At 34.9% G+C, this 27,903-nt stretch overlaps 1 protein-coding gene across 3 annotated transcripts in view; it reads right to left on the bottom strand.

Annotated features, from left to right (window-relative positions):
• The window catches only part of NUP210 (nucleoporin 210), a 119,771-nt gene that overhangs the window by 57,576 nt on the left and 34,292 nt on the right, over positions 1 to 27,903 (bottom strand). For all 3 annotated transcript variants that reach the window (XR_009153077.1, XM_058165748.1, XM_058165749.1), the window contains exons 2-12: positions 26,637 to 26,773; positions 24,539 to 24,670; positions 23,066 to 23,162; positions 20,048 to 20,198; positions 14,989 to 15,121; positions 13,282 to 13,438; positions 12,898 to 12,968; positions 11,309 to 11,415; positions 9,228 to 9,368; positions 7,990 to 8,127; positions 1,068 to 1,223 (exon numbers count right to left, since the gene is read on the bottom strand). Coding sequence is in view for 2 of the 3 variants with exons in the window: in XM_058165748.1 (XP_058021731.1) it covers positions 1,068 to 1,223; positions 7,990 to 8,127; positions 9,228 to 9,368; positions 11,309 to 11,415; positions 12,898 to 12,968; positions 13,282 to 13,438; positions 14,989 to 15,121; positions 20,048 to 20,198; positions 23,066 to 23,162; positions 24,539 to 24,670; positions 26,637 to 26,773 (1,420 nt within the window). In the remaining variant the exon portion in view is untranslated. The remainder of the gene's footprint in view (positions 1 to 1,067; positions 1,224 to 7,989; positions 8,128 to 9,227; positions 9,369 to 11,308; positions 11,416 to 12,897; positions 12,969 to 13,281; positions 13,439 to 14,988; positions 15,122 to 20,047; positions 20,199 to 23,065; positions 23,163 to 24,538; positions 24,671 to 26,636; positions 26,774 to 27,903) is intronic.

Genomic DNA, 27,903 nt, shown 5'->3' with positions numbered 1-27,903 from the left:
ATAGCGTATTTTCTGTGGCATCTGTATGAAACTGTTACCTTAAATAACAGGGGTAAACCAACACTTGGTTTGCATTTATTTCTTTATTATTGATAAAGAAAACATCACAGATGGATGGTAACATTTCATAACAACTACAGGATCAAAGATTTTCATTTGGCATGTCTAATTTTCAAAGCCATCTGCTTACTGCTTCAGGTTAAATTGTAGACCATATGGTATGGTGTTAAAATTGTAATCCTTGTGGAACTTATACACTACTTGCATAATCTGATAATCAAGGTCAGCAGGCAGATGCTTTGTTCAAGCAGAAAATGCAAAGTGTGAGCAATTTAAAATCTTAAACTGAAGATGTTAGTTTAATTTAATATTTGTTCCTTACAAATTCAAGTGGGGTAAAGTGCACTCCTATTGCTATGTGCTCTGAATCCTGAGTCTGAAAATAGACTTTTAATTAAACACATCATTTCTGAACCTTCTGGAAAGAAGTCACATTTGCTGAAAGTTTTCATTTATTTGAAATTTAGAAGGAGACGACTGAATATAATATTTCAATACTCATAAGGGACATGTGCAGTTGACCTGGGGTTGTGCAAAAAGCATGACATTATTGATTATTCATTACATTCATCTGTAACTGCTGAATCTGAGGCAGAAGTTTATAAGGTACATTATTTGAGAGAAGAGTAGATAATTTGATGAACATCCTTCTGTCCAAATAAGATTTCAGGTACTGTAAGTCCTTTGATATGCTTGGGCTTGGATTTGAATTCTTGGCCATGATATTTCACATCCTATGCTCAATTTTTTTAAATTCTATCCTTGTTCTCAACAGTATGACATTTTGTATGAAGTCTGCTTCTGAAATACTTACACTTACCTGTAGTTTTAAAATATTCAGATTAGACTGATGTTCTTTACCCTACATAAATAGTTCATCTAGGAAACTAAACTGCCAAGGAAGATTAATCAGTTAGGAACTTCCCTACTTCTTGGCACTACAAGAAGTATCATAAGCCTTCTCTGCAGTTCAGAAGGTACTTTCTTACAAAATTAGTGTTCTTTACCTTCATTTCCCCATGGTGTAAAGGATTCTGAACATCTCTGGCATGAATGACACTGACACCAATTTCATTCCCAGTTGTCATTACTCCTTTAATTGTAATGGAAGCAACATTTTGCTGAGATGAGGTCCAAGTAAAATTTCCACTCCCACCATAAGCCTAGGTTCATAAAAGAAAAGCAAATTAAAACATTGGTGTCATGGTTCCAAGTAATAATTCCATCAAAAGCAGAACTACAAGGCAGACATATTCCTCAAAGAACAATTTTATTGGAGATATCATATTGGTACAAACTGGTGACAACTGACTCTGAAAGTTACCGGGGTTTTAATCTGATTAAAAAGTGAAAGTTCTCCCTTTCCCCAAATAATCAGTCACATTATCCAATCAAAGTGTTGGCTGGTTGACTCCTCCTATTTCCAATCACCTGTTGGACTGTCCTTGGTTCCCACAGGAAACTATTTTGTTTTGGCCACAAAATCCGCATCTAACTATGTTCCCCCTCCCTATCCCTTCTTTGCATTGTGGCAAGCCTGAAGCCTCCAAAATGACCCCAGCCATGTTAGCTTCAGAGTTGACAATTGGCTTGATTAATCATTTTTAAAATATACTCCAAAGAGAATACTTTGGAGTTGAATGCAGTATTGCAGGCTAATTCTGCCCATTGCCAAGAGTTCAGTCCTAATAAGTTTAAGGTTGACTCAGCCTTCCATCCTTCCGAGATTGGGAGAATTTTTGGGAGCAATATGCTGACTCTGTAAACTGCTTAGAGAGGGCAGTAAAGCACTATGAAGTTATATATGTGTTATTGCTACACAAATGTTCATTTCTTTCTGAGCATGTATCAAAACAACACAAATTACTGCAGTATAATGCTATTTTTATTTTTTATCAGAGGTTGTGTTTGTTGATACATCTCTAAACATCTAGTAGAATCAGCCTAGATATCACATTGTTTTCCAGATATGTTGGATAATCTGAGAGACTTCAGTAATTAACAATATCTGTAGTCAACATATTGCCTCCCAGGCCAGCACGTAAAAGATCCAGGTGATAGGAATGTCACATTTTTTAGAAGCTGATTAGTTTCCTTACAGTGAAAAATGGAGGCAGCCAACTGAATTATTTTGTCTCACTGCAACTAATGTGTCTACTGCTGAAAGTGTTTCCTAATGACAGAAATTATTTGGAAGTATAAATGCTAAAGGGGAATGCAATACAGAGAAAAAGAAGAAAATTGATTTTCTTCCTAACATAGTATCTTTATTTTATTCCTAAGGGAAGACTAAGCTACATGTATGCATGGCTATTGAAATTAATCAAAAGTCAGTCACTGATAATAATAGAGTAACTGCATTTATTAGGATTCCCAGAGAGACTAGAATAATTCTGCACGATAGTATCCACGGTATTTCCAAGGTCCTGTATCATAGTTTCCAAAGGTTATCAATAAAAGAAAATTTACTTCTTTTCAGTTTTTCTAGCCTGAAAAAGAAAATGCAATTTATTTGTTCCACATTATAGCCTATGAATACGGAAAGATGGATTTGCTTGCAAATTAAGCAGCAGGATAGCTCTTTCTGCTGCAGCTATCAGAGGTCTTTACCATCTGTTTCAACTCTGTAGTTGCATAAAAATCCAGTCTGAAAAGCATCTAGTAGAATCAGCCTAGGTATCACATTGCCAATATGAATATGCAATCTGCATCAATAATAATAATGCACAATAATAAAATATCTCCATATCTTTTGCTAGCATGACTTCCCCTCTGACGTGCTTCCTACCGGTCCTTTCTAATGTTCCACCAATTTCTTTCATATGGAGGGCCATGTGTGTGGAAGGGCTGAAGACTAATTTGTCATGGAATTATTCTCAGCAACATCAAGTTATGTAAAATAAAGCACAGTAAAAAGCCAAGTATGGAGGTTCTGTTTTAAATATGAACTTTATCCTTTCTCTTCCTAATTAATATAACATGCTACATCTAAAACAATAATGATGATCCAAATTTCATTATTTTCCAGAAAATTGTATTAATCAGATCTTTCTACAGGTAACTACTTCATCATAATGACTGATCCTGTTTCTAGCATTAGTAGCTGAAACAGGAATAAAATATGATCTTTAAAGTTATTTTAAAATTAATTAAGTCTAGCACCTAGTCCAGTACTCTGTTCCCATAAGGGAGGTTTCTCATAGATACTAAGATGCTTAAAGTGCACCTCTTAATAGACATTATTTAAAAGACTTCCTTCTGAATTTGTCTAATTGCCAGTCCCATTACAATAAATCACCAGGCTAATAATAAAGATTTACTGTGGAATTCTTGGTGGTCTTGGTTTGCTTGCAGGCACTTCATTAACTGACCAGATAACATTATCAGAACTAATGAGTGTGGAATTTGCTCTGTTTATATGCAGCAACTTGCCCTACCAATGGGCATCTGTGGTTTTCTGTTTGGTAATTGCTTAAGATATTATTTTCCGCTTGATTGATTGTCTCCTTAGTGGCTCCTTGATTAGGGTATTGTTTTCTCTTTGATTGTTTGTCTGATATTAATCCCTGCTTATCTGGATGTTGGCTATTGAAGATGTGTTTTTGTTACCTCCTTAGGTTTTTTTATGTCTCTTTTGAATAGTATGCAAATATAGTTTATCTCTATGTGACTATTGATGGCAGATTTTTTTATTTTTTTATTTATTTTTATTTATTTGTCAAGCATATATAAGATAACAGGTAAAAGTATAAACATAATTTGAATACCTGAAAAGGGTAAGAGTAAAAAGGAATATTAGGACTGGGATGGTAGGCACGCTGGTGCACTTATGCACACCTCTTACAGACCTCTTAGGAATGGGGTGAGGTCAACAGTAGACAGTTTAAGCTTAAAGTTTTGGGGGTTTGGAGAAGAAACTACAGAGTCAGGTAGTGCATTCCAGGCATTGACCACTCTGTTACTGAAGTCATATTTCCTGCAATCATGTTTGGAGTGGTTTACCTTGAGATCATATCTATTATTTGCTCGTGTATTGTTGTGGTTGAAGCTGAAATAGTCATTGACAGGTAGGACATTGTGGCAGATAATTTTATGTACTACACTTAGGTCAGACCGAAGTCGGCGTAGTTCTAAGTTGTCTAAGCCCAAAATTTGAAGTCTAGTGGCATAAGGTATTTTATTGCGGGTAGAGGAATGGAGGACTTTTCTCGTAAAATATCTCTGGACTCTCTCAATTGTATTTATGTCCAATATGCAGTGCGGGTTCCAGGCAGATGAACTGTATTCAAGAATTGGTCTAGCAAATGTTTTGTATGCTCTAGTTAGTAGTACAATATTACCAGAGAAGAAGCTACGCAAGATTAGGTTAACAACTCTTAATGCCTTTTTGGGAATGTTGTTACAGTGGACTTTGGCACTTAGATCTTTAGAAATGAGTACTCCAAGGTCCTTGACAGAGTGAGGGTCATCTACAAGGTCAGGTCCATCTAATTTGTATTTTATGTTTTGATTTTTTTTTGCCAATTATTATTATTATTATTATTTTGATTTATATACCACCCTTCTCCCGAAGGACTCAGGGCGGTTTACAGCAAGGTAAAAAACAAGAATACAAAAATTAAAACATTATTAAAAACCAATGTGCAAGGCAGAGCATTTGTTGGTTGAGATTTGAAGTTGCCACTTGTTAGACCAATCTGACACCTAGTCAAGGTCTTTTGAAGGGTAGTTGCATTGTCGGTGGTGTTGAATAGTTTAACATCTTCCAAATTTTTTTTAGTGTTTTTGGATTTAGTTTGGTCTATAATGCTCAGTTTTCCAGTCGAATGGATGAATTCAGGGGTAGTCAACCTTTTTATACCTACTGCCCACTTTTGTATCTCTGTTAGTAGTAAAAATTTTCTAACCGCCCACTGATTTGGGGAGAGATGCACGAGCTATTCTGGGATGAGGCTCTTTTGTTTGCAGTCGCACTGTAGCGCCATTTAGTTTCACTTACCTAACGTGAACTAAACTTATGTGCGAGCGATACAAATAGTATATTTTCAGAAATTTAAATTGTCCTGGGGCATTTTATGAAAACCTAATGAAAATGTTTTTAAATAATGCTATGAATTTTTTTTAAAAAGTCAATTAAATTAAAAAAAAAAGGAAAGTGCTTCAGTATTGGACAAAACCCCTACCGCCCACCATGAAAGCTGGAACGTCCACTAGTGGGCAGTAGGGACCAGGTTGACTACCACTGGATGAGTTTATCATGGTTCCCAATACTATTAGGTTTGTCCATGTGTTATGAGATGAAAGCATTTTCATCATTTCTTCTGACTGCTAGTTGGGGCTCATGGATCTGCTCTGCTAGCCTTCTGCCTTTCTTTCCTCCATAATAGCTCTTACAGGGCTTACACTCTATGTTGCAGATCACTCCTGTTTTTTCTTTTGGGGCTGCTAGGTCTTTAAACTTACTCAGAAAGTTTTGCAGGGATTTAATTGGTTTGTGTACTATGGTGATACAATGGTGGTTGTAGCAGGTTGGTTGGTTAGTTGTTTCTGAGCTGTTTCTGATATATGGCTGTGTTCTCTTTTTCATACCTCAGTTGGTTGTGTTGTAGTGGTTTGAGCACTTTTTGATAAAGTTGTATTGATATCCATTGTTGGAATATATTCTATAGGCAGGTTTTTTATTTCTGTTATTCTAGATTGCTACAGCGCATTTGTACTTATCTGATTTACTTTACAACAATACAAGTACAGTAAACAATACCCTGCTGTGCTGCATCATGATGGTGGAGGGCTGTTCCTGGGAGGGATGATTGAAGAATGCTGGGAGTTATGTCCCAAGTACATTTTTTCATCATATACTTCCCTCAGATGTGAAAATAGCTAAACCAAGCTGGTACCTATATTAGGAAGCTGTGATATAGGAAAATGCCAGCGGCAGTTGATCACTTTAGTGAGTGTGGCAGAGAAATCAGTTCATACTGTGTGGAAAAAGACATTGATAAACCACTGCTGTCTTTTTACCAAGAAAACCACATGGATAGAAAATGTTAAATGATTTACAATATTATGCTGGATGATAGTCCTCTCAGGTCAGATGGCACTCAACATGCTACTGAGGAGAAGCTGAGGATTTTTTGGAATACTAATAGTGTTGATGCTGGGCTGGATTAAAACCTTCAGAATATCTAGTTGCTGATGTTGCCATACAGCAAAAGAAAATCTGAAGCTGCAATGAAAGAATTAAGGGTACAATGCTCATGGAAGTATGAACATTGTAAAGCTCTACAGTGAAAAATGACATGAACTCTCTTATTTCCATTAAGGTCATCTTCTGTACTCTCTACATGAACCCAAAGTTCTCACTTAAGGCACAAAGGACATGTTATGTGGAAAATTTAACTCTCTGGAGATGGCTGTAATATTGGGGAAGATGGAAGGGAAGAAAAGAAGATGACCAGTAACAAAGTGGCTGGCTCATTTACAATGGGTTCGCTGCTAGAAGACCTGGAGGGCTAGATTAGGGACAGATTATTATGGAGAATATTCATGTGATTACTAAACATTGAGCCTGACTTGATGGCACATTATCAATCAATCGAACAAACAAGCAATTAAAGATCTAAAACAGCATAAGCTATCTGAAAATCATAAATAATCTTCCATCCAAATTGCAGAAAAGCATAGTTTAGTTATTCCTCCTAAGGAAAGTGCCCTATTCATTCTTCCTATCCAGGGGTCTCCAACCTTGGCAACTTTAAGCCTAGGGGACATCAACTCCTAGAATTCCCCAGCCAACTTTGCTGGCTGGGGAACTCTGGGAGTTGAAGTCCCCTAGGCTTAAAGTTGCCAAGGTTGGAGACCCCTGTTCCTATCCTTCCTGAATCCATTTCCACAGTGTTATGTACGTTTTAAAGTGGAATCAACTATCTTATTTTATTTTTTCCTAAATATTACCAATATAAAAATTATCTTTTTTACAACAGCTACAACTGATACATCAGCTACAAGCCATGGTCAAATAGAATAACTAGTTTATGTGAAAATGGCTATATCCCTATTAATGAACTTTATATGTAATTCTGAAGTGCAAACGTTCAACAGATCTTCACTGAGGCTTTCAAGAATTCAATGCAATGCAATTTTGTAGAATTTACTTAGAAATAAATGAGGCATTAATTACTGGGCTTATTCCCAGCTTTTAATTATCCAGAACTGCATAGGCTTATTCAAGATAATTTTTTTACATCTTTAATTAGATAGACTAACTAGAAAAGAACCACCAACTTCTGTATCAACCAGCTTGGCACTTTTTTAAAAGCATGTTTCCCATAGATAGCTGTTTTGAAGAAAAACATTTTAGCCATATCCAAAGGATGACTCTTTCTAAACAATTCAAAGACTTTATAACTTTAATTGAGCTAACTTTGATTTTAAAAAAAATCCTTGCATAACAGAACTTTCTTGAAGAAAAACTTCAAGAAGAACTTTCTGTGAAAAAAAAATATTCTTGAAACTGAAGAAACATGAAAAGTACAGAAGAAATGGCATGGCTGAAAGAATATATAAATGAAGCACAATATTATAACAATATTTGGGAGTGAATACAGATGTAGATTTGGAGAACCAATAAGTACTTAAGCAAGTACTTTTTTTATAATGGTCATTTGTTTAGTTTTGTTTTTTGTCATTTTTATATTTGAAATTTCTATCAAAATTTCTCATTTGCAACTATACACAAATTTAAAAAGATTTCTAAATTGTAAGGTAAAGTAAAATGAAGCTTTTAAGGACAAAGGTGGGAAACAACAAACAAGTAATAAGAAAACTGTATTTCCCAATAGAAACAAAGTTAATAGCATATACTGGAACAGTAATGGATCCAATTGCTAAGCTTGCTGTATTCTACTTTTCGATGGCTTCAATACCTACCAAGATTCTGTACTGATAGGCTCCTGCTTTTGCTTGCCACGGAAAAGTCAAAATGCTTGGTTGAAGAATAATGGGAGCATAGATATCTACTTCTTGTTGATTTTGTGCAGGGACCGAAAATGTGTGAACACCTCCATCCTAATAAAATAAATATACATTAAGTAATTATTTTACTTCAGTGTTCTTTAAAACCTATTTTTATTGGATAAGATGCAGTATGTGGAGAAGCATAGGGCTCGTTCATAGTATACTTTGCTCTCCCTTTTCTGTCCTACCCCAAACATGAACATTAATCTTCATTTATAAGAGGGTTCCACAAGAAGAACTTGATTCCTAAAGATGGCTCTCTTCTGTAGGGTCCTAAGAACCTTTTGGAGGGTGTATCATAACTTTGAATGGTCATTAAGTGACTTGTTGAGAGTTGCGGACTACTGTATTGGTTCCAAATGTGCAAATGAAACTGGCCAAAATTTCACCTTCAAAAAAGGGGTTTTTTTTTCTATCAGGACAACCTGATCTACCCAAATATGGGAAGGAGTATACTGCTTCCCTTTCACCTTTCAGCCCCAATCCCCAAGCCTTCACAGGCAGTCGCTTTCACAACAAACTATTTTGTGTTAAATTTATATTTACCTTTATTTCTTTGTCGGTAAATATAAATTTAACACCTTCAAAAAAAGTTGGGAGTAGATTTTCCTGTGTGGAACGGGGAGAATGGCATCCACCATGGAACTACTATATTTTAATGGGAACTGTACAAATACTGTTTTACACCTTAGTAGCATACAGTAAATTATTTATGCACATGCATGCATGTGTATAACAAAGTAGAATTCTTTTTAACCTTGTTTTTTCCCCAGATTGCTAAAGAAATCACTATAAATATAATTATATCCTTAAATAAAGTATTTGCTAAATGTTGGAGAGAGGCAGAGGAAATGCCTAATGAATAAATGAGCATATCTAATTTGTCTCAACATATAAAACTTATTCTTGTTTATCTGAACATTCTAATTTCAACAATTTCACTTCTTTATAATCCATTTTGAAATACGTAATATATTACAAATTGTAATTCTAACAAAATTCATGAGAATAGTTTTCATATGAAGTATTTTGGTTGGATTATATTTAAAGTTTAAACAAGTAAATTGGCTAAATGCTGTAATAATTAGTACAGTTGTCTACTTATTAACTAGATAAGGTTTACATAAACCCACTTTTTTCAAGCATCATACCTGATCTACAATAGATGTTAGTTTAGCACTAAGAATGATATGTCCTTCTTTTATTGCTTTTACATAGTGATATGAACCATTCAAAGAGGACTGTATAACTTCAATATATTCTTTTGGGAAGTACATATCAATTCTGATGTTCTGAAATTTAAAAAAGAATAATTATCAAATACATTTTGAATAAAAACATTTCTTAATAGAAATACCATTAATATATTCCAATGGCAGAAGAAAACTATGGTCAGATCTTTTTTTTAAAAAGCAGTCAGTTGGAATCAATCTTTCTAGTCTGTCACTTTTTTCAAAATAAGTTGCATTATGTATATTGCGCTTCCATATGGAAATCAAAATGAAAGAAGAAGTAGTTGTGCAAATTCTGTTATTATGAAATCACTCCTGACTTGGAATGATTACCATGTTGCTTTTTAATGTGCTTGCAGTTAAACTTTTTTATGATTTGCTCTATGATTTCCCAAATATTGACATTAGTTCACTATCGAATCCCCCTTTGGGAGATCAGACAGTGTTTTCCCTCCTTCAATCACCCATGATCTAAGGTTTCTCAAGACAATGAAAAGCTTGAAAAGTGTAGTAAGGGAAGTGAGAATATGGCAGATGTACAACCATTCCAACATCTGAAATAAAAAACCTTATTAACTGCTATGATGTTCAACATAAGGTCATGTTGCCTAAGCCATACCTTATAAGAACTACATATAAACTGCTATTAAGCACACTAAGAAATTGAGATTTTTACAGGAGAAATCTCTTTGTAAAAAGTGTGTGCCCTATAGTTTTATTGAAAGACTTTTCATTAGTACTTTACTTTCAATATACATATGTATAAATCAATTCAAAACAAAGGAATTATAAAATGTCCATTGCCATCTTGAACATTAATAAGCAAGAATAAACGTCAGTGTGTTATATCTGCTTAAAAGGTGTGGACTTCTGCTTTTCATAGATGATCTATGATCTTAATTTTCCTAGAAGATTTTACTGTTTCCAAAAAAGAATGTCAAACTGCTGTTAAAAATGCAGCAGGCTGGGAGATAACTAAAACCTGTACAAATCTGTGACTCAGCCAATACTCTGTTAAGAAAAAATGAATTGTTTGTTTGTGTGTGTGTGTTTGTTAAAAAAAATAAAAACTTTTTTTTAAAAAATGCAGCAGGGAAGGCCAATTTTTTAAAAAGTAGCAAAAAATTACTTAAGAGCAAAGCAATAGCTTCAGGATGGTGATTGAAAGTAATAAGTTGTTTTTTATCATTTAAGCTAATACTGGTTTCTTTGTTCACATGGTATTTATGTTCTGTTTTCACTCTAATCTTAATAGTATTCCTGACTGAAATCTCTCATCCTTATCATTATACTGTATACATGATGTGACTATTGCAATGCTCTCTACATGGGGCTCCCCTTGAAGAGCACCAGAAGGCTCCAGTTAGTCCAGAATGCGGCCGCGCGGGTGATAGAGGGAGCACCGCGTTGCTCCCATATAACACCGATCCTGCGCAGCCTACACTGGCTGCCGGTAGCCTTCCGGGTGCAATTCAAGGTTCTGGTCATCATCTTTAAAGCGCTCCATGGCTTAGGACCGGGGTATCGACGAGACCGCCTCCTGCCGCCGATAGCCTCCCAACGACCGGTGCGCTCCCATAGAGCGGGCCTCCTCCGGGTGCCGTCGACCAAGCAATGCAGGTTGGCGACCCCCAGGGGGAGGGCCTTCTCTGTGGCAGCACCGGCCCTGTGGAATGAGCTTCCTCCATGGTTACGGCAACTACCAGACCTCCGGACCTTCAGGCGTGAACTGAAGACTTTATTATTTCAACGAGCGGGACTAGCCTAAGAAATGAAATATTTTAGTTAATTTTAATTGGGTTTTAAACCGGTCTTTACCGTTTTAGTCATTTGGCGATTGAAATATTTTGTTTTAATTGGGTTTTAAATTGCTTATTTATTATTGTTGTATTTTTAATATGCCTGTGAACCGCCCTGAGTCCTATGGGAGATGGTGCAGTATAAAAGTATATAAATAAATAAAATCTTTCAAAAAAAATGCTTATTTATGTTTCCCTTACCTCAGATAAATACACCTTATTGCTTGATTTGTCATACACTTCAATAGTGATTTCATAGAACCTCTCAGTTTCCAGCACCCATCTCTCACCAGGATGAATTGAAAATCCTGCACAGCAAAAGCATTGAAAGTCGTAGAGTTACAGAATACTCACCTGATCAAAACACATCAGAGTGCCATAAAGTGTGATTTTATATAATCCTTTCCATAAGGGGGAAATATTTCAAAATTTTGCTGTTCATCAGAAAGTTATTTTCCCAATTAAAAATCCAGTAATCTGAATCATATATATGATTCAGTAATCACATATTTCCATTTCAATGCTTGGAAATATGCAATTATTGAATGATATATAAGATTACTGAATTTTTAATTGGGAAAATATCTTTCTGATGAACAGTAAGATAAATTGGAAAAGAACTGAAATGGAAATGGGCTGGTCACATAACAAGAAGAACTGATGGCAGGTGGACCAAGGCATTCATAGAATGAATCCTGAAAGAGACATAAAGCAAGATGGATCAATGACATCAGCAAATATTACAGGCACAACTCACAAAGAAAGGTCAGACCTTTATCCTGCAGTGGATAGACAATGGCTAAAATGATGATGATGATGAAGATGATGAATCACATATAAGGGTTGTGTAGCCATTTCAAAGAACTTTGAAGAAGTGAATTAAAGATAGGAACAAGGGTGGAACAAAGATAATATTGATTGTACTTTTGGACAATCTCTGATGTAATTTATGATAAGCTGTCCAAAATATGCAATGATAAGGGCTTACAATATCTGAGTTACAGCCCTCCTTCCTCTGAAGAATGTAACAATGTGAGCAGTCAATTTAATAATGGTAATAATAAAATAGCAAGAACTGCTGAAATCATAAAAAGGACAAAGTAATAGGAAATGAAGAAGCTAAAGTGTTCTGGGACATTAGAATTCAAACAGAGAAGCACCTGCCACATAATACCCCAGACTTAACAATTATTGATAAGAAGGGCAAAAAGTCTGGATAGGTACCATGGCAGTAGCTGGAGACAGGAGAATAGAAGAACTGTAGAAAATCACAAAATACAAAAATCTGCAAACAGACGTAAAACAATTGTGGAAAAAGAAAGCAAAGATGATATAATAGTATAAAAAGTATAATATTAATAGGAACCCTAGATGCCTTTCCAAAACATCTGGGGCACTACTCAAACTACAATTCACACTCATGTGAATAAATAAATAAATAAACACCATCAATGTTGACAAAACTGCCATTGGACAATTGCAAAAGGCAGTTTTACTTGGAACAGTTTACATCCTGTTTAACACCATCACACAACATCTGCCATTCCTCAGGTCATTGGGAAGGTCTCCATAGGTGTACAAAAATACCAATCCACTCTAAACATCTGGCTGACTGTGCAACCAATCATAATAATTTTAATTTCTATGTCACACGGCTCCCAGCAAGTCTACAAATTTATTAAGTACAGGGCAAGATAAGTATACATTTTTACATGGAATTAATTAGCTTTGGTTATTTAAAAATGTATGAAGTTGTTTATTTCCAAAGTCAATTAGCATTGTGTACTAACCTAGGTATCCTGGGTCCACAACAAAAATGGTGCCATTTGGTAATTTAGAAGCCCCTTGCATAGACACACTTATAAATCAGTTAAGGATCCAAAAGTTAAGACAATGATAACAAATTAATATTAATTGTTATATGAGCAAAATCTATGAAGTACCTAATTTTTAACATTAGAAAGAATCAAAGAAGTCACACTGAAAATTTTGTTATATTAACACCTGTTATATTCTTTGCCGTTTGAACAAGTCAAGAGTATTGCTACTTAATGAGTATTAGTGCTACTATAGAGTATCCTGGAAAGGTAGTGGCCTCTTAAATACAGGGTGGTTAGTTCAATGATCATTCATTGTGCATAATATGAAAAACATAATATGAAAAAAGGATATTTTTGTGGGAAAGTACAAGATTTGCCTGTCCCCGCTGCAATGCAGTAACTGTGCATGTTGCCTGATCCAATCTGGCAACTGGCCAGGCTGCATCTCCTCCAGGGCTGAGAGTGCTATTCTGAAGTTGCAGCTCATACTGATCAGAATGCTTGATTAGTTCTGTCCAAAATGCAAGACAACATTAAGAAACAATCAAAGCAAAAGCAAAAGTGTCACCAAATGCAAGACAACATTAAGAAACAATCAAAGCAAAAGCAAAAGTGTCACCAAATGCTTTCAATAGAATAAAAAAAGCAACACACACAATGCTTTTGTGCTCATCAAAGTATTTTTTAAAGAAAAATACAGCATAGAAATGTTTGCTTTGTACTATAAAATATCACTTTACCTATTTACTTATTGAGTTACATAAAAAGGCAACAGAACAGTAACAAATTTTCTTACTGCTGAAATCCTCACTACTAAAGCCGTAGGTTTTAGGAAGATAAAAATAAATGGATTCACTTTTTTTAAAAAAAATAACCTTTCATTATGATTGTATTGCTAATATAGGTGATTACTTTATTCGGCCTCTAAGAAAGACTTTGGCACATATTAATGAGTTCATCTCAGCTTTTAGATATAACAGTGCCAAAGTAAATAATAGATGCAAACATGTGAAGTGAAGATGACCCGACATGGTTTTAATAAACTAGGAAAATATGAATATAAATTTTAAATTAATATTTTATCGGATATGGATCCAATCAAATTAGTTGTATTTTAAATCAATGGAAAATATTTACATGATGAATTATTTCTCCCACTGATTTAGAGGTAAATTAAGTTATCCTAATCTGAATTAGTCAATATTACCTGTATTTTTAATTTTATCTCAGAAGTACTTCTAAATCTTGAAAATGGGTTTAGGTTTCTTAACATTAATTCATTGATGATATTTCTTACAATTTTTTCCACTTATCACATTTCCTTGTAATTTATCCTTTAAGAAAGTTAAACTTGAGAGAGAATCAGGAATCGTAAAAATTGAGTCCAAATAGCAATTGAGTGAAACATTTTTAATTTTGTTTTACAACCAAGTTGATATTTCTAAACCAAAGGCCATAAAGATGTTGCTGGCTTTCTTGAAACAGAACAATCTCTCCTGACCTCATATATATTTCCACAAAGCTCCTTTGAATAGCAGGGTGCAAAACAATTGAACATTACAGTATCAAAAAGAAGTATTGAGATCATATAGGAACTGAAGTATGAAAAAGTTGCTTCACTAACTCCTTAGAAAAATAGGCCAATAACACGGTAGAAATTTAATTCCGAGCCAGAATATACAGTTCAGATGTGGGTCTATGTTACCTAATTTTTTCAGGCAACACTTTACTACCCTAAGTAACAAAGACACAATTAGCACAATGTTCCTGTTATTTTTGTTTGCCTTTTCTCTCCCCTATCCATTCCCCATACACACCACAGACTGATGTTTGCAGGAATTTACTCAGGTTTATATGATGAAATTTAATTGAAACAATCTTTTAACTTTCAAAATGTATTGACCAAATATGTGTTAAACTAATTATTAAAAGACACAGGTATCTATCTGAGCAATGACTTGTGGATTCTGTTATGACTTTATTAACTTAAACATAGTTGTGCCATTATATACATCTGCAGGAAATATATGTAAAATATTACAACTGGACAAAAAGACATACCTGTCATTTTCCCTCGCCTAATTTTCATGACTTTATATTGTACTGACATTCCTACCAGTAGGTAGACATCATAAGCAGGATTTAAAATGATGTTTTCCAAAATAAACAATCTGACTTCAGCTCCAGGCACATTCTGTTGGTTAAAAGAAGAATTTAATTTAAAGAAACAATCATACCAGGGGTGGGTTCTAATTTTTTTTACTACCGGTTCTGTGGGTGTGGCTTATTTTGTGAGCGTGGCTTGATGGTCATGTGACTGGATGGGCGTGGCCAACTCAATGTCACTCACGTCAAGGGGTGCCTCATCTGGCCCATCCCTTCCCAGCCATTCCTTGTCACACCCAGTCTCAACGTATCTATAGTTCTGTAAAAATATTGTTCACCTTTTTTCAACTTTATTATCTACATACTATAGATGTACTTTCATGGACCATTGAAAGGAGGAAATGGCTCACGTGCTTTGCCCAAGAGTGTGATAGGCAACAGGCTTTTAAGGGGCTGCCAGAAAGAAGGAGGGGGCAATGTATTTTACAAAGCACCAGAAGGCAAAACAAGAAGCTCTTATGATCTTTTGGGAATAAATATTTTAAAAATGGAATTTAAAAAATTCTGCTGTATGCTTTGCATGGCACAATGATTATCAACTGAAGATTTCTAATCCCTTACTATAACACAGCAGTGTGTGTTTTGTGCAAACATGTCATCTTTGTATGAACAGTTCATATAAGAACAAATTCCAGCCATTATTATATGTTGGCCTATTATTGTAATAATGATTGAGTAGATGTAGTCATTATATTTAGAACAGAACAGAACAGAACAGAATAGAACTTTATTGTCACTTTGAATTTACACTAACTGGCATACATTAAAATGAAATTTTGTTGCATACAGCTCTCAAAGGGCCACCACTCTTTATGAGTTCATTCAATGCAACTGTGGAACCTGATGCAGAATGGAGTAATTTGGGGCATTTCAAAAAATTCATTTAAGGGTGAAGATCATCTCTACTTGTTCCAGTAGGATGGCTTTCCAGAAGCAAACACAAGTCTTCCAGAGTAATTTTAAAAAACTTGGCTTTAGAGTTTAAATCTTTTATTCTGTTTTATATGTTTCTTTAAAATGTTAAATGTTTCACACCTGCAGCAGTATTAAAAAAATATCAAGCAATCGTCTCCTGTTCAAAATACTCCTCAGAGCTATGATTCTGATATTTAACATGGAAGCTCTGTATTTTGGGAGGGGGGGTAGTTTTAATATGATCTCATAGGCTTTTGCACTACTTTAAAGTAAATATTTTGATAACACAAATACACGAGACAATTGCAAAAGTAAAGATGTAAATTCTAAGGAAATTTGCATTTACCTTAGTTCCTGAAAAGATTCCAGGACAAATTGTAAAATGTTTGATCAGAAAACACCTTCCCAGTTTAGATTTAGGAGTTAGTTTAGAACTGTCAAACATCAACTAATCTTATCTTTTAGGAATTTGAACAGTACTCTGAAGGAATGCAATGAACAGCTCTACTATTTAGAACTCCCCAGCATAATCTGTAATTTTTAGCCACATAGGCTTCATCAATGGAACCGCTTTTTCCAAATTATAGAAGTTACCTTATGCACTAGGCCCAGTCCTAGTCATTAAATGTTAAAAAAGAAAATAACTTTAAGAAAGACAAGAAAAATACTCAGGGATTAGAAAGTGAATATTCAACCCAAATGGAATATACCAGTATCAGAGTTACAAAATTAATATTTGTTATAGATAGTGTATTTTTATCTGTGAGGTATTTGAAAACTCAGAGGAACTATACTAAGAAAACAATGCTTTCAATTTGCAATTTTTAATCCTTAAAAAACAGGAATCTCAAAATTAGCTTTCCTTAATGTCCTATTTACAGTATAATATCACTTACTGAGCAAATTAATTAACAGTGACAATAAAAAGCATTGTGGAAAAAATAGCAATAGTTAAGTCAAATATAAGTTTTGTTCCTTTAATTCTAATAATTAGCTTGCAGGGTAATAGGTGCAGATCAGGGTGAAATCCAGCAGGTTCTAACAGAGTCTGGATAACCGGTAGCAGAAATTTTAAATAGTTCAGAGAACCAGCAAATACCATCTCTGGCTGGCCCCAGAGTGGGGCGGGAATGGAGATTTTGCAGTATCCTTCCCCTGGAGTGGGATGGGAATGGAGATATAATAAAGAATAAAGAATAACTGAAATGAGCAAAATAAATCCACTTGTGGCTGCTAAAATTCCAAAGCTAGACCACTCTTAACAAGTGACTCCAGTTTTCTGCTTGAAGGCCTCAAACTCCACATTACTGTAAGAAATTGAACGCAAGTTTTAAGAAGAATCAATTTTTAACTCTGGCATTTGAAGATTAGACCTGATTTGACTAGAGAAATATTGTAGCTGGTTAAATATAAGGTTATTTACTCTTGATAATGTGCTATGTTACAGGATATTAAGAAAAGAATATTTTGTGAATATTTCTGTTTTAGTATGATGACTACTAGGTTTTTAAGGTATTTTATAAATGGGTGTTAATTGTTTAAGCTTAGACCAGGGAGGGAAATTAATTTTCCCAAGGGGTCACATGAGAACTGTTGTAGAGCACTGCCCCAACTCTGCTGCCAAAGCTGCACTGGCATCCTGCCCTTGGCCATCAATGCCCATCCCTGATGCCGATGCTGCACCAACACCCCACCCCCACTAATGCCCCACCCCTCTGCTACCACTGTGGGCCTGATTGGGATCTCCTGTGAGTTGGATCTGGCTCTTGGGCTGTAAAATGCTTAGATTTGACTTAGAGGGAGTTGGTTGTATTGTTAATATCTCTTTACTAAAAGAAAGTTAGAGATTAATTTTGTTATGTTTTCCTGATGCATAATTCTTTTTTTCACTTTAATTTGCTTTGTTATTCCCTTTTCTTTCTTTTTTTTTTGCCTTTATGTTAGTTTGTGCTTTAATGGATGATGTTGAAATGTAATAAATACATTTTAAAAAGTTCAATAAGCTGAAGAAGTTTCTTGCATGAGAAGCAAAACATTTTCAAAAAAATACAAGCAAGTCCAGTTGCCTCTTGAAAAAGCACTTTTGGTACAACCATGAACTGGATGACTGAAAAGAAACAGAATAACAGAGTTGGAAGGGACCTTGGAGGTCTTCTAGTCCAACCCCCTGCTTAGGCAGGAAACCCTACACCACTTCAGACAAATAGTAGTCCAATCTCTTCTTAAAATCTTCCAGTATTGAAGCATTCACAACTTCTGGAGGCAAGTTTTCCATTGATTAATTGTTCTAACTGTCAAGAAATTTCTCCTTAGTGCTAGGTTACTTCTCTCCTTGATTAGTTTCCACCCATGCTTCTTGTCCTGCCCTTGGGTGCTTTGGAGAATAGCTTGACTCCCTCTTTTTTGTTCCAATTTGAGATATTGGAACACTGCTATCATGTCTCTCTAGTCCTTCTTTTCATTAAACTAGACATACCCAGTTCCTGCAACTGTTCTTCATATGTTTTAGCCTCCAGTCCCCTAATCATCTTTGTTGCTCTTCTCTGCACTCTTTCTAGAGTCTCCATATCTTTTTTACATCGTGGTGACCAAAATTGGATGCAGTATTCCAAGTGTGGCCTTACCAAGGCATTATAAAGTGGTATTAACACTTCACAATCTCCACATATATATTTTAAAAGGAAGAAAATTGGCCACATGTTTTAATGCTATTAGGAAATACTTCAAATGCTTAGGTTCAAAAAAGGCCAAAAAAATAGTTATGAACAAATAACAAAGTGACCTTGAACAATACAAAAGGATAGAAATAAAATGGCCAATATATCCAATCGATATTAGCATTAATGGATGTTGATATTCATAAATGAATGCTAACAATTTCAGATGAAATTTGTTAATGCCCAAAACCAGACTTAACATTCCATCAACACACAACACTATATTCTGTTTCAGTAGAATTTTATAAAGCAGGAAAAAGTTGCTTTCTTCACAATATTTCTGTTTGCATATCTTGCATTCATAGTCTTTTATAATCTTCTCTACAGTAACTTTTGTATTTGTAGGCCTTCCAGTTAGTCTTGACTCCTGGCAATTACCTGGACAAGTTCTGGCAGTTTTCTTGGCAAGGTTTTTCAGAATTACTTTGCCATTGCTTCCTTCCTAGGGCTAAGAGGAAGTTAACTGGCCCAAAGTCACCCAGAGGGCTTTCATAACTAAGGTGGGACTCGAACATATTAAACGTATTTATTATTAAATTTACTAAATTTATATAAACTCGATTGCAGAAAATACGACTTCAGCAACAAAGTAGACAATGCCTGGAATGCACTACCTGACTCTGTTGCTACATCCTCAAACTCCCATAACTTTAACCTTAAACTGTCTACTGTGGACCTCACCCCAATCCTAAGAGGTCTGTAAGGGTGTGTGCATAAGCGCATCAGTGTCCCTGTCCTACTGTTCCCATTTATTTGTACTCATTTCTTATGTATATACTTATATCTGTTTATACTTATATGTTTATGTTATGTTCATACTTATACTTGTTTTCTCATACATGCTTGACAAACTAAATAAGTAAATCTCCCAGTTATTAGCCTGCTACCTTAATCACCACATCAAATTGGCCCTCAGACTCCAATATATTTGCCACCCATGCGTCCTGTTGAATTATGCCATCTCTATAATATAGGTAATGTGGTGCTGATATGCAAACTATTAAACATATTGTGCAAGATTGCCCATGACATGCATTCTCTGGTTCCCTAGAAGATCCTCACAAAGCAATGCCAGAAGTGGGATTACCTAGATAGTTCAATTGGACACTCAGTTATATGGCCATTGCCGTACCCCCACAGAAGTTTGTATATAATTGTGTGTGTGTTTACTTCTATTTTGACATGTTTTCATCATGCACTAAATAATAATAAATAAATATAGGTATAATGGGTATTGCTTTAGTTTCATCAAAGGACTGTAACCATAAAGGAAGGAAAATATTGGCTGGCTATGATAAATGTAGCACCTAGATGTAACTTACCTTATACACAGTTTCCTCTATTCTTGCTTTGAGTTTTGAACTCCCTGTTTTCATTCCAGATACTAAAACAATATCTCCTTGTTTTGCAACTTTCTCCATCTCTAATATATATGAAGGTGGTATATATGTTGATTCAGAAAATTTCAAAATTCTGTTAAAATGTTAATTATTTTAGATATTAATATTATTTCTTTATAAGGTTGATAAAGCAGTTCCTTCCAGGAACTATAATGATAAATAAACATTGTACAAAGCACAATAGAAATGCAAACAGTAGCTAACATTAATGAAATGTAACTTTTAGCTGATTAATCATCAAATTTCAGAAAAGCATGGTTTAACTATTCCACAAAAGGCCATAAGAGTGTAGCCATCCCTACCTCAATTAACTATGTTCCAAAGGAAGGGAGGCAACTCACCTGAATGACCCCTCTTGTCATACCTGCTGATAAAATTGAACATTCAGCAGGCACTTTCTTTTCATCAGGGTTGGATGGGCAGAATATACTCAGAAATGCAATGTCTAAGATACCTGGTTCCAAACCATGTTTTCTGCTGTTTTAATACTTTTAAATTATATTACACTAACTTGTGTGTTATATATCTACCTACAACATAAAAAATGTGGAAGGGTTCTTGGTGTTTATAAAAATTCTTTTGAATATTACTTCGAAGGGAAGATGAATAGGAAAGAGAGAAATATTGTTTAAAAATTGATCAAAACCCAGGTTATTTTAGATGTGGATGAAAATATTTTTAAAATCATGTCCACAGATCCAGAGTAATCTAGAAGTAATCAAATGGAATTTAAAGTTCAGAATGACTGGTATATTACATTTATTTGGTAATTTTCTGGAATTATTGATGAAAGTCTCAAAGATGCTGGCTTTGCTCAAGAATCTCCACTGGTTGCTAGTTGACTTCTAAATAATAACTTCATAAATCCATAAATATGATCTGAATGATGGCATCACTCTTCCCAAATGTTAAAATATCCAATATTCTCAATGCCATTACCAAAATATTTATTTTATAATAACTAGCTTTAACTTTATTTTATTCATCTTTTTATCCAATTTAATTCTAATACATCTCTTCTGTTTTGTTTGTTTTTTGCTTTTTTAAAAAAGTGTATGTTAGCTAAAAATACATTGTGTCTTTATGAGCTGATACTCCTCCAAGATTATTTATTAAATTAGAAAATTGTATAAATGTAGTATGTTGGTAACTAATAGTAACTTATTTTAAAATATTACAACTAAAACTTCTCCAAAACTACTAGAGGTATAACAAAACATCAGAGATTAAAAGGAAAAATACCCAAACAGTAGTTAAAAAAAAAAAATCCAAACAGCATTTAAAACAGATGAAGCAAAAACATTTAAAAATCATTTCTCAAAACAATAAACGTTTGTCTCTTCTATGGGGACAATGTAAAAATCCAATGGAATTTTATACAATTTTGTATAGTTAATAACCATGAACCTGATTCAAGATAGATGCATGAATAATGGGGAGGTCAATAGAAACTACCAATTTTGCTAATTGGTTTTGTAACAATTTGCCTGGCTCTGGCTGATGCATCTGTTTTGATTTTATCTGGAACAAGATTCACTGAGTATAGTCATTAATGCATCTCTCAACTAGACTGTTGTAATTTGCTTTAACAGGGTTGCCCTTGAAACAGAATACTCTACAGAATGCTTCTATCCATCTGATAATGGCACAAAACTATTATTGTCATATTTCACTGGTAATATATGAGCTGCACTGACTACCAGTATATTTTTTAGGTTCTGTCCAGGTGCTTATTAACACTTATAAAGCCTTATATGGTTCAGGATCTTCAAAACATTTATTCAGAATTGAATCTGCCCACTCAATAAGTCTAAGTAGAGTCCCTATTGAGATAGCTGCTACAATTGTACAATAATACAATCAAAATCAATAAATACAAAAAATTAGAAATGAATAGAGTCGAGTTAGATCTCATACTTATGGCATAGAATATTATTCCTCCAAAGCTTTAATGTGCTTCCAAAAGATAATGATAAAAGGGCTACTTCTGCAGATAAGCTATTTTACAAGAGGAGAGCTCCTGCAGTGAATGCCACTTTTATGCGGCCTCCACCAGATATACATACTGTGTGTGTGTGTGTGTGTGTGTGTGTGTGTGTGTGTGTGTGTGTGTGTTTCACTAGAATGACTTTTTAAAATTACAGATACTTCTTTACAATGCTTCTTTGTCTTACAATTTTCAACATAAGCATATACTAACTGGACAAGTTTGAGTACTTGGCATGAAAGCAACAATATAGCACTATTAGTTAGAACCAGATAGATGAGACAATCTATTCTCATGAAAGCTCTGTAGTTTGTTCTCAAAAACTCTTTGGCGAACCATCCCTAAATATCCATCCCATGTAGGAACTGCAATTAATTACAACTGTGAATTAGTAATATCAACTATAATTAGACTAGTTAACTGGCCTTTAATAAAACGTTCAAAAGACTAATGTATGGAGGTAAGGAAGAACACAGTCAAATATAGTGGGAATCTAGAAATGCATCTGTAGAACTCTAGAAAAATAAATATTTTCTCCATATCTTTTAAACAAATATTCTTGTAACAGAACTATATCTGGATATTTTAAAAGCTCTAGTTTACTGCAATCTCTATCAGAAATGAAGAAGCTTCTTTAATGAGAAACGAATCATCTTCAAGGAAAAAACAAGGAAAGTCCAGTTGCCTTTTGAAAAAGCACCTTTGGGTATGACCATGAACACATATACAGATGTGCATGGTAACAAAAGTTGTGGGTATCTAAAACAAAAGAAAAAAAATAAAGGGAAGAGAAAAAAGAGAGAATAAGACTGAGTTTTAATTGTTACCTAGGAAAAGGGGCAAAAGAAGAAGCTAGCACAAGTATGGGAAAAAGCTCATCATTTTCAAATGTAGTCATTTACCTACAGGTCTACATTTATGCACATATTAACAACTGAATAAATTAAACTTACTGTAGTGCATTATGGAAATCTGAGAATTCATTAGTTGCAGACGTTTTCACAATGGTCCACTCAAAAGCAAGTCCTGCCAATGTGCTAAAAGTGTTTCCTTTAAATAACGGAACATCAAAACAGTTAGAATGTGAAGACAGTTTTCCTTCATTTGTCAAACTATCTGCACAACAAAAATGTTTGGGAATTACAATGAAAATAAAGCAGAACTGCACACACATAAAATGATCAGGTAAACTCTTTTTCAGGAGCAGCTGGCAACATGACTAAGTGTAATGACCTGGGAAAAAGGAATAGAGGCAGAACACAATTCATTTATCTCACAGAAAATAGAAATTTGTATTAAATATTCTATAAATATAATACAAGACGTAAAATATTACTATAAATATAATAATATCAGATACATAATATGATTTTTTAATGGAAGGATTTAAAAATGCAACTAGGGAAAATTAGAAAGGGTAGGGAAACAATCTTCTTTTAGTAATACTGTCAATGCACCATCAACCACAGAAAGTGAAACGGCAGCTAATTATTTGCAAGCACATTTTCTATTCAATAGACACTATATGTATATGCAAATGATCCCAATCTGACTTCAAACACCAAATGATCAAATATCATGATCGAATGCATATATCCATCTGCAACTTACATTTGGCTTTTAAAATCCTAGCAATATCCCTATTACTGACAACAAACAGTTATGCAGAAAGTGCATTTACTCTAAAAATAAATGTTCCTTGATATTCGTCACAGTTGTGATTCATGAAGCAAATGAGATGCCTAAAGTTAGCTTATTTGCAAAAAAGAATTATCTGTAAATAATTGCTTAATATTTTTGAACTTCATCACAAACATCTCAGTACAAGTTGCCACAATAAATCTTAGGAAAATTCAAATCTCTGATTTGTTCATGATATAAATCATCTTCCTTCAACTTTGTTTGGAATAAAACACATAGAATTTCTATCCTGGAAGTTAATTCTCATATACTGGAGGATATTTACAAATGTCCACTATGTGCCACTTCCTGAATTTAAGGAAAAATAATTTAAAATCATTAATATGTAATAATATAGTACAGGTCTGTCCAACCTTGGCTATTTTAGGACCTTTGAACTTCAACTCCCAGAATTCCCAAGCCTGCATGGCTTGATGGGGAATTATGGGAGTTGAAGTCCACAGATCTTAAAGTTGCCAAGATTGGATGCCTCTCCTATAATGTATCATAGAGAAAAGAGATTTCAATGAGTAAGTGTATACAAGATACAGGTATACAAGGTTGCATAATAGTAATTTACTATTTTTATGGCATATTTTTTAATGCCACAAAAGTAAGACAAATTGTCTTAAAGTATTACTGATATCTAAACAAAAGTAAATCAGCAATATCTAAATATACACATGAAAGAGCAAAGTGCTATCCTTCTATGGATTAAAATGTTGAATCCAGGATACATTTGATACCTTCAGAATCTCGGGCTTGAATTTTCAGCTGCAGTGGTGAATCTTCAAGATATAATTCCTTTGTTGTAGATACTATGTGAATAGTATGAATAACATCAACTATAGCATCACAGCGAAGGACCTGGCCAGTAACTTGATGAAAAAGAAGAAAACATTGTTACTAATCCAATGAACATTGAACTTTAATACAGTCAGCAGTTTAGCACAGCATTCTGTAATGCAGTACCTCTAGATCCATGATGGTGAACCTATGGCACGCCTGCCACAAGTGGCACGTGTAGCCATATCACTGGGCATGCAAGCTCAGCTCCGGTGCACATGTGCACACTGGCCAGCTGATTTTCAGGCCTTCCGGGCCCACCAGAAGTAGGGAAACAGGCTGTTTCCTGCCTCCAGAGGGCCTGGGAAGGCCCATTATTCTCTCTTACCCAGCTCCAGAGCCGCTCTAGGAATCTGGGGGAGTGGGAAACCTGCCTTTCCCACCCCTCCCCAGGCCCTCCGGAGGCCAGAAACGGCCCGTTTACCAACTTCCAGGTGGACAGGAAGTGACTTTTTTGCTGTCCCCAGCCTCCCCGGAGCCTCTTCTAGAGAGGCTCTGGAGCCAGGTAAGAGAGAAAAACGGGCCTTCCCAGTTTTACTGGGCCATCGCATGTCAGGGGGGGGAAGAAGAATTGTGGGGCGCATAGAATTATGGGTGTGGGCACGCACATGCATGACCCCCCTCCCCTCCCCCCTTTTTGGCATGCTATGACAAAAAGGTTAGCCATCAATGCTCTAGATGGTTAGGACTAGGACTATGACCTACCATGCTGTGCAGGAATATTGTCCAGAATTGCTATATAATAATAATCTTATCCCAAAGGTGCCTTTTCAGGAGGCAAGTGAACTTTCTTGTTTTTTCTTTGAAGACGTTCTGCTTCTCATCCAAGAAGCTTCTTCAGCTCTGACAGGATAGTGGGGAATGGAAGTTTCTTGGATGAGAAGTGAAATGTCTTCAAAGAAAAAACAAGAAAGTCCACTTGCCTCCTGAAAAAGCACCTTTGAGACAACCATGACCTGGATGATTGAGAATCTCTACAGACTTTTAGCAATATAATTTGGAATGAACACCCTTTGAATGGTATGAGAGTAGGAATGGATTTCCAGAGAAAAATGTCTTCAAAGAAAAAACAAGAAAGTCCACTTGCCTCCTGAAAAAGCACCTTTGAGACAACCATGACCTGGATGATTGAGAATCTCTACAGACTTTTAGCAATATAATTTGGAATGAACACCCTTTGAATGGTATGAGAGTAGGAATGGATTTCCAGAGAAAAATTGCAGACTATGGGAACCAGGAAGATTACTCAAGTGACCCTGAGGACATAGATAAACCTCCAAGTGCTTCAACAACCCTCTAAAAGGATGCAAATGACCAGCTGTCTGCAAGGAATATAAATCCATTCTCCAACATCCAATCAGAGCTGAAGAAGCTTCTTGGATGAGAAGCAAAACGTCTTCAAAGAAAAAACAAGGAAGTCCAGTTGCCTCCTGAAAAGCACCTTTGGGAAAACCATGACCTGGATGGCTGAGAATCTCTACAGACTTTAAGCATGCCAATTCCTTCACTGCCCTGTGGGTTTATAATCTTACATTGCAACAAACTGAACTGGATCATGCAGGTAGCATGGCTCTTTCAAAACTGCTTCTAGCTGCATTTTGATGCATGAGCATGCACACAACTGGAAATCACTGGCAAAGCAACCACAGATCCATGGCATTTTTACAGTCCAAAGGGGGCACTTCATACATACTGTTACATGTACAGCATTGAATCTATCTTAACTTTGCCAAATTTCAATCCCACAGGAATCATGGGTTCCAGATTTTGAATACATTCTGTAAATTAGCCCATTTGAAGTGTGTTGGTTCAAAAATGGCTGCTGTATGATTCACCATTTTATCCAAATGGTTGCAAATAATCAAACAGACACAAGAGTTTTAGTAGTATATAGATGTAGAAATCTATATCTATAGATTTCTATATCTGTATCTATAAAAACTGCTTAAAATTTAGTCTTAATAAAATCTTAATAGAGAAGAAAGAGACAGTACTTACAAACATCTTCAGCCAAAATAATACTTGTGAGCCGTGTTATTTGTGATGATTTGGCTTGAATAATAGCTTTCTGTGAACACTGATGGTTATCTTGTTCTATAGCATCTATGCTAGCAACTTCTGGTCTGGTGGAAGACCTATTTAAAAATATTAAAAATATTGGAGTTATAAACCAATTATAACTGCTGAAACCCTTTGCATTTTAGTCCTGATAGTGAAGAGTTTTGGAAATTGAAAATTCTGTGATGGTGAGAACAGCTATTACTGCTGGAATGAAGAGAGCAGTCAGTTGTCATTTCCCCCAATTAAGCAATGCATTACAGAAACAAGACGAACCTATTTTTCATTTTTCAGTTAACAGCTGTAAAACACGAGGAATTTTTATAAATTTTCTGATGCTTTGTGAAGTAGATTTGAAAAGGTGACTTGTGCAAGATACGCTAATGAAATTGGCATAACAAGTAGTGCAGGGGTTTGGGGCAGGAATTTTGGTCATGGGATACACCTAGATGATTGGCAGAAATTGTGGATGTATAATTATAAATGACGATGTCTACAGCATTTAAAGAGAATTTGTATAAGATGTTTTACAGGTGGCATCTACCCCCGACAAGAATTGCTAGAATGTCTAAGGACAAATCTGAAAAATGTTGGAAATGTCATCAGATACCTGGATCATATTACCACATGTGGTGGACATGCATTGAAGCTAAAAGATATTGGACTAAAATACACACGTGGTTGAAAAAAATGATCAAAAAGCATATTGACTTTAAGCCAGAAATCTTTCTGTTGGGAAACATATACTAGAGATATAAAATATTTGATTGTGAATATTATTACAGCAGCTAGGATTGTATTTGCAAAAAATTGGAAAAATGAAGTGTTACCTTCGCAAGATGAAATAATTAGAAAAATGTTGGAATGTGCAGAGATGAGTAAATTAACATTTGAAATTAGAGAACAAGAAGATAAGCAATATTATAAAATATGGGATTTATTCTATAACTGGTTAAATGGAAAGATATGTTAGGAAAAATGAGTATAAGATATATGTATGAAAGAGACAATTATTTTGTGAATGCACAGGAAGATATATTAACACTCTTACAGCACGTTGTAATGGAATTGATTTGTTGAGGTTTTTTTAATTTTATGTTTAAAAATAAAAATTTTCAAAAAACAAAACAAAAAAGAAACAAGTAGTCCAGGGGTGAAATTCTATTCTATTCTATTCTATTCAAATCTACTTATCTTCCTTACTGGT

Source organism: Ahaetulla prasina, chromosome 2 (assembly GCF_028640845.1).
Source record: "Ahaetulla prasina isolate Xishuangbanna chromosome 2, ASM2864084v1, whole genome shotgun sequence".
NCBI classification, from domain to species: Eukaryota; Metazoa; Chordata; class Lepidosauria; order Squamata; family Colubridae; genus Ahaetulla; species Ahaetulla prasina.
The sequence above is the reverse complement of the archived record's forward strand: the minus strand, read 5'-3'. Positions and strand labels throughout refer to the sequence as shown.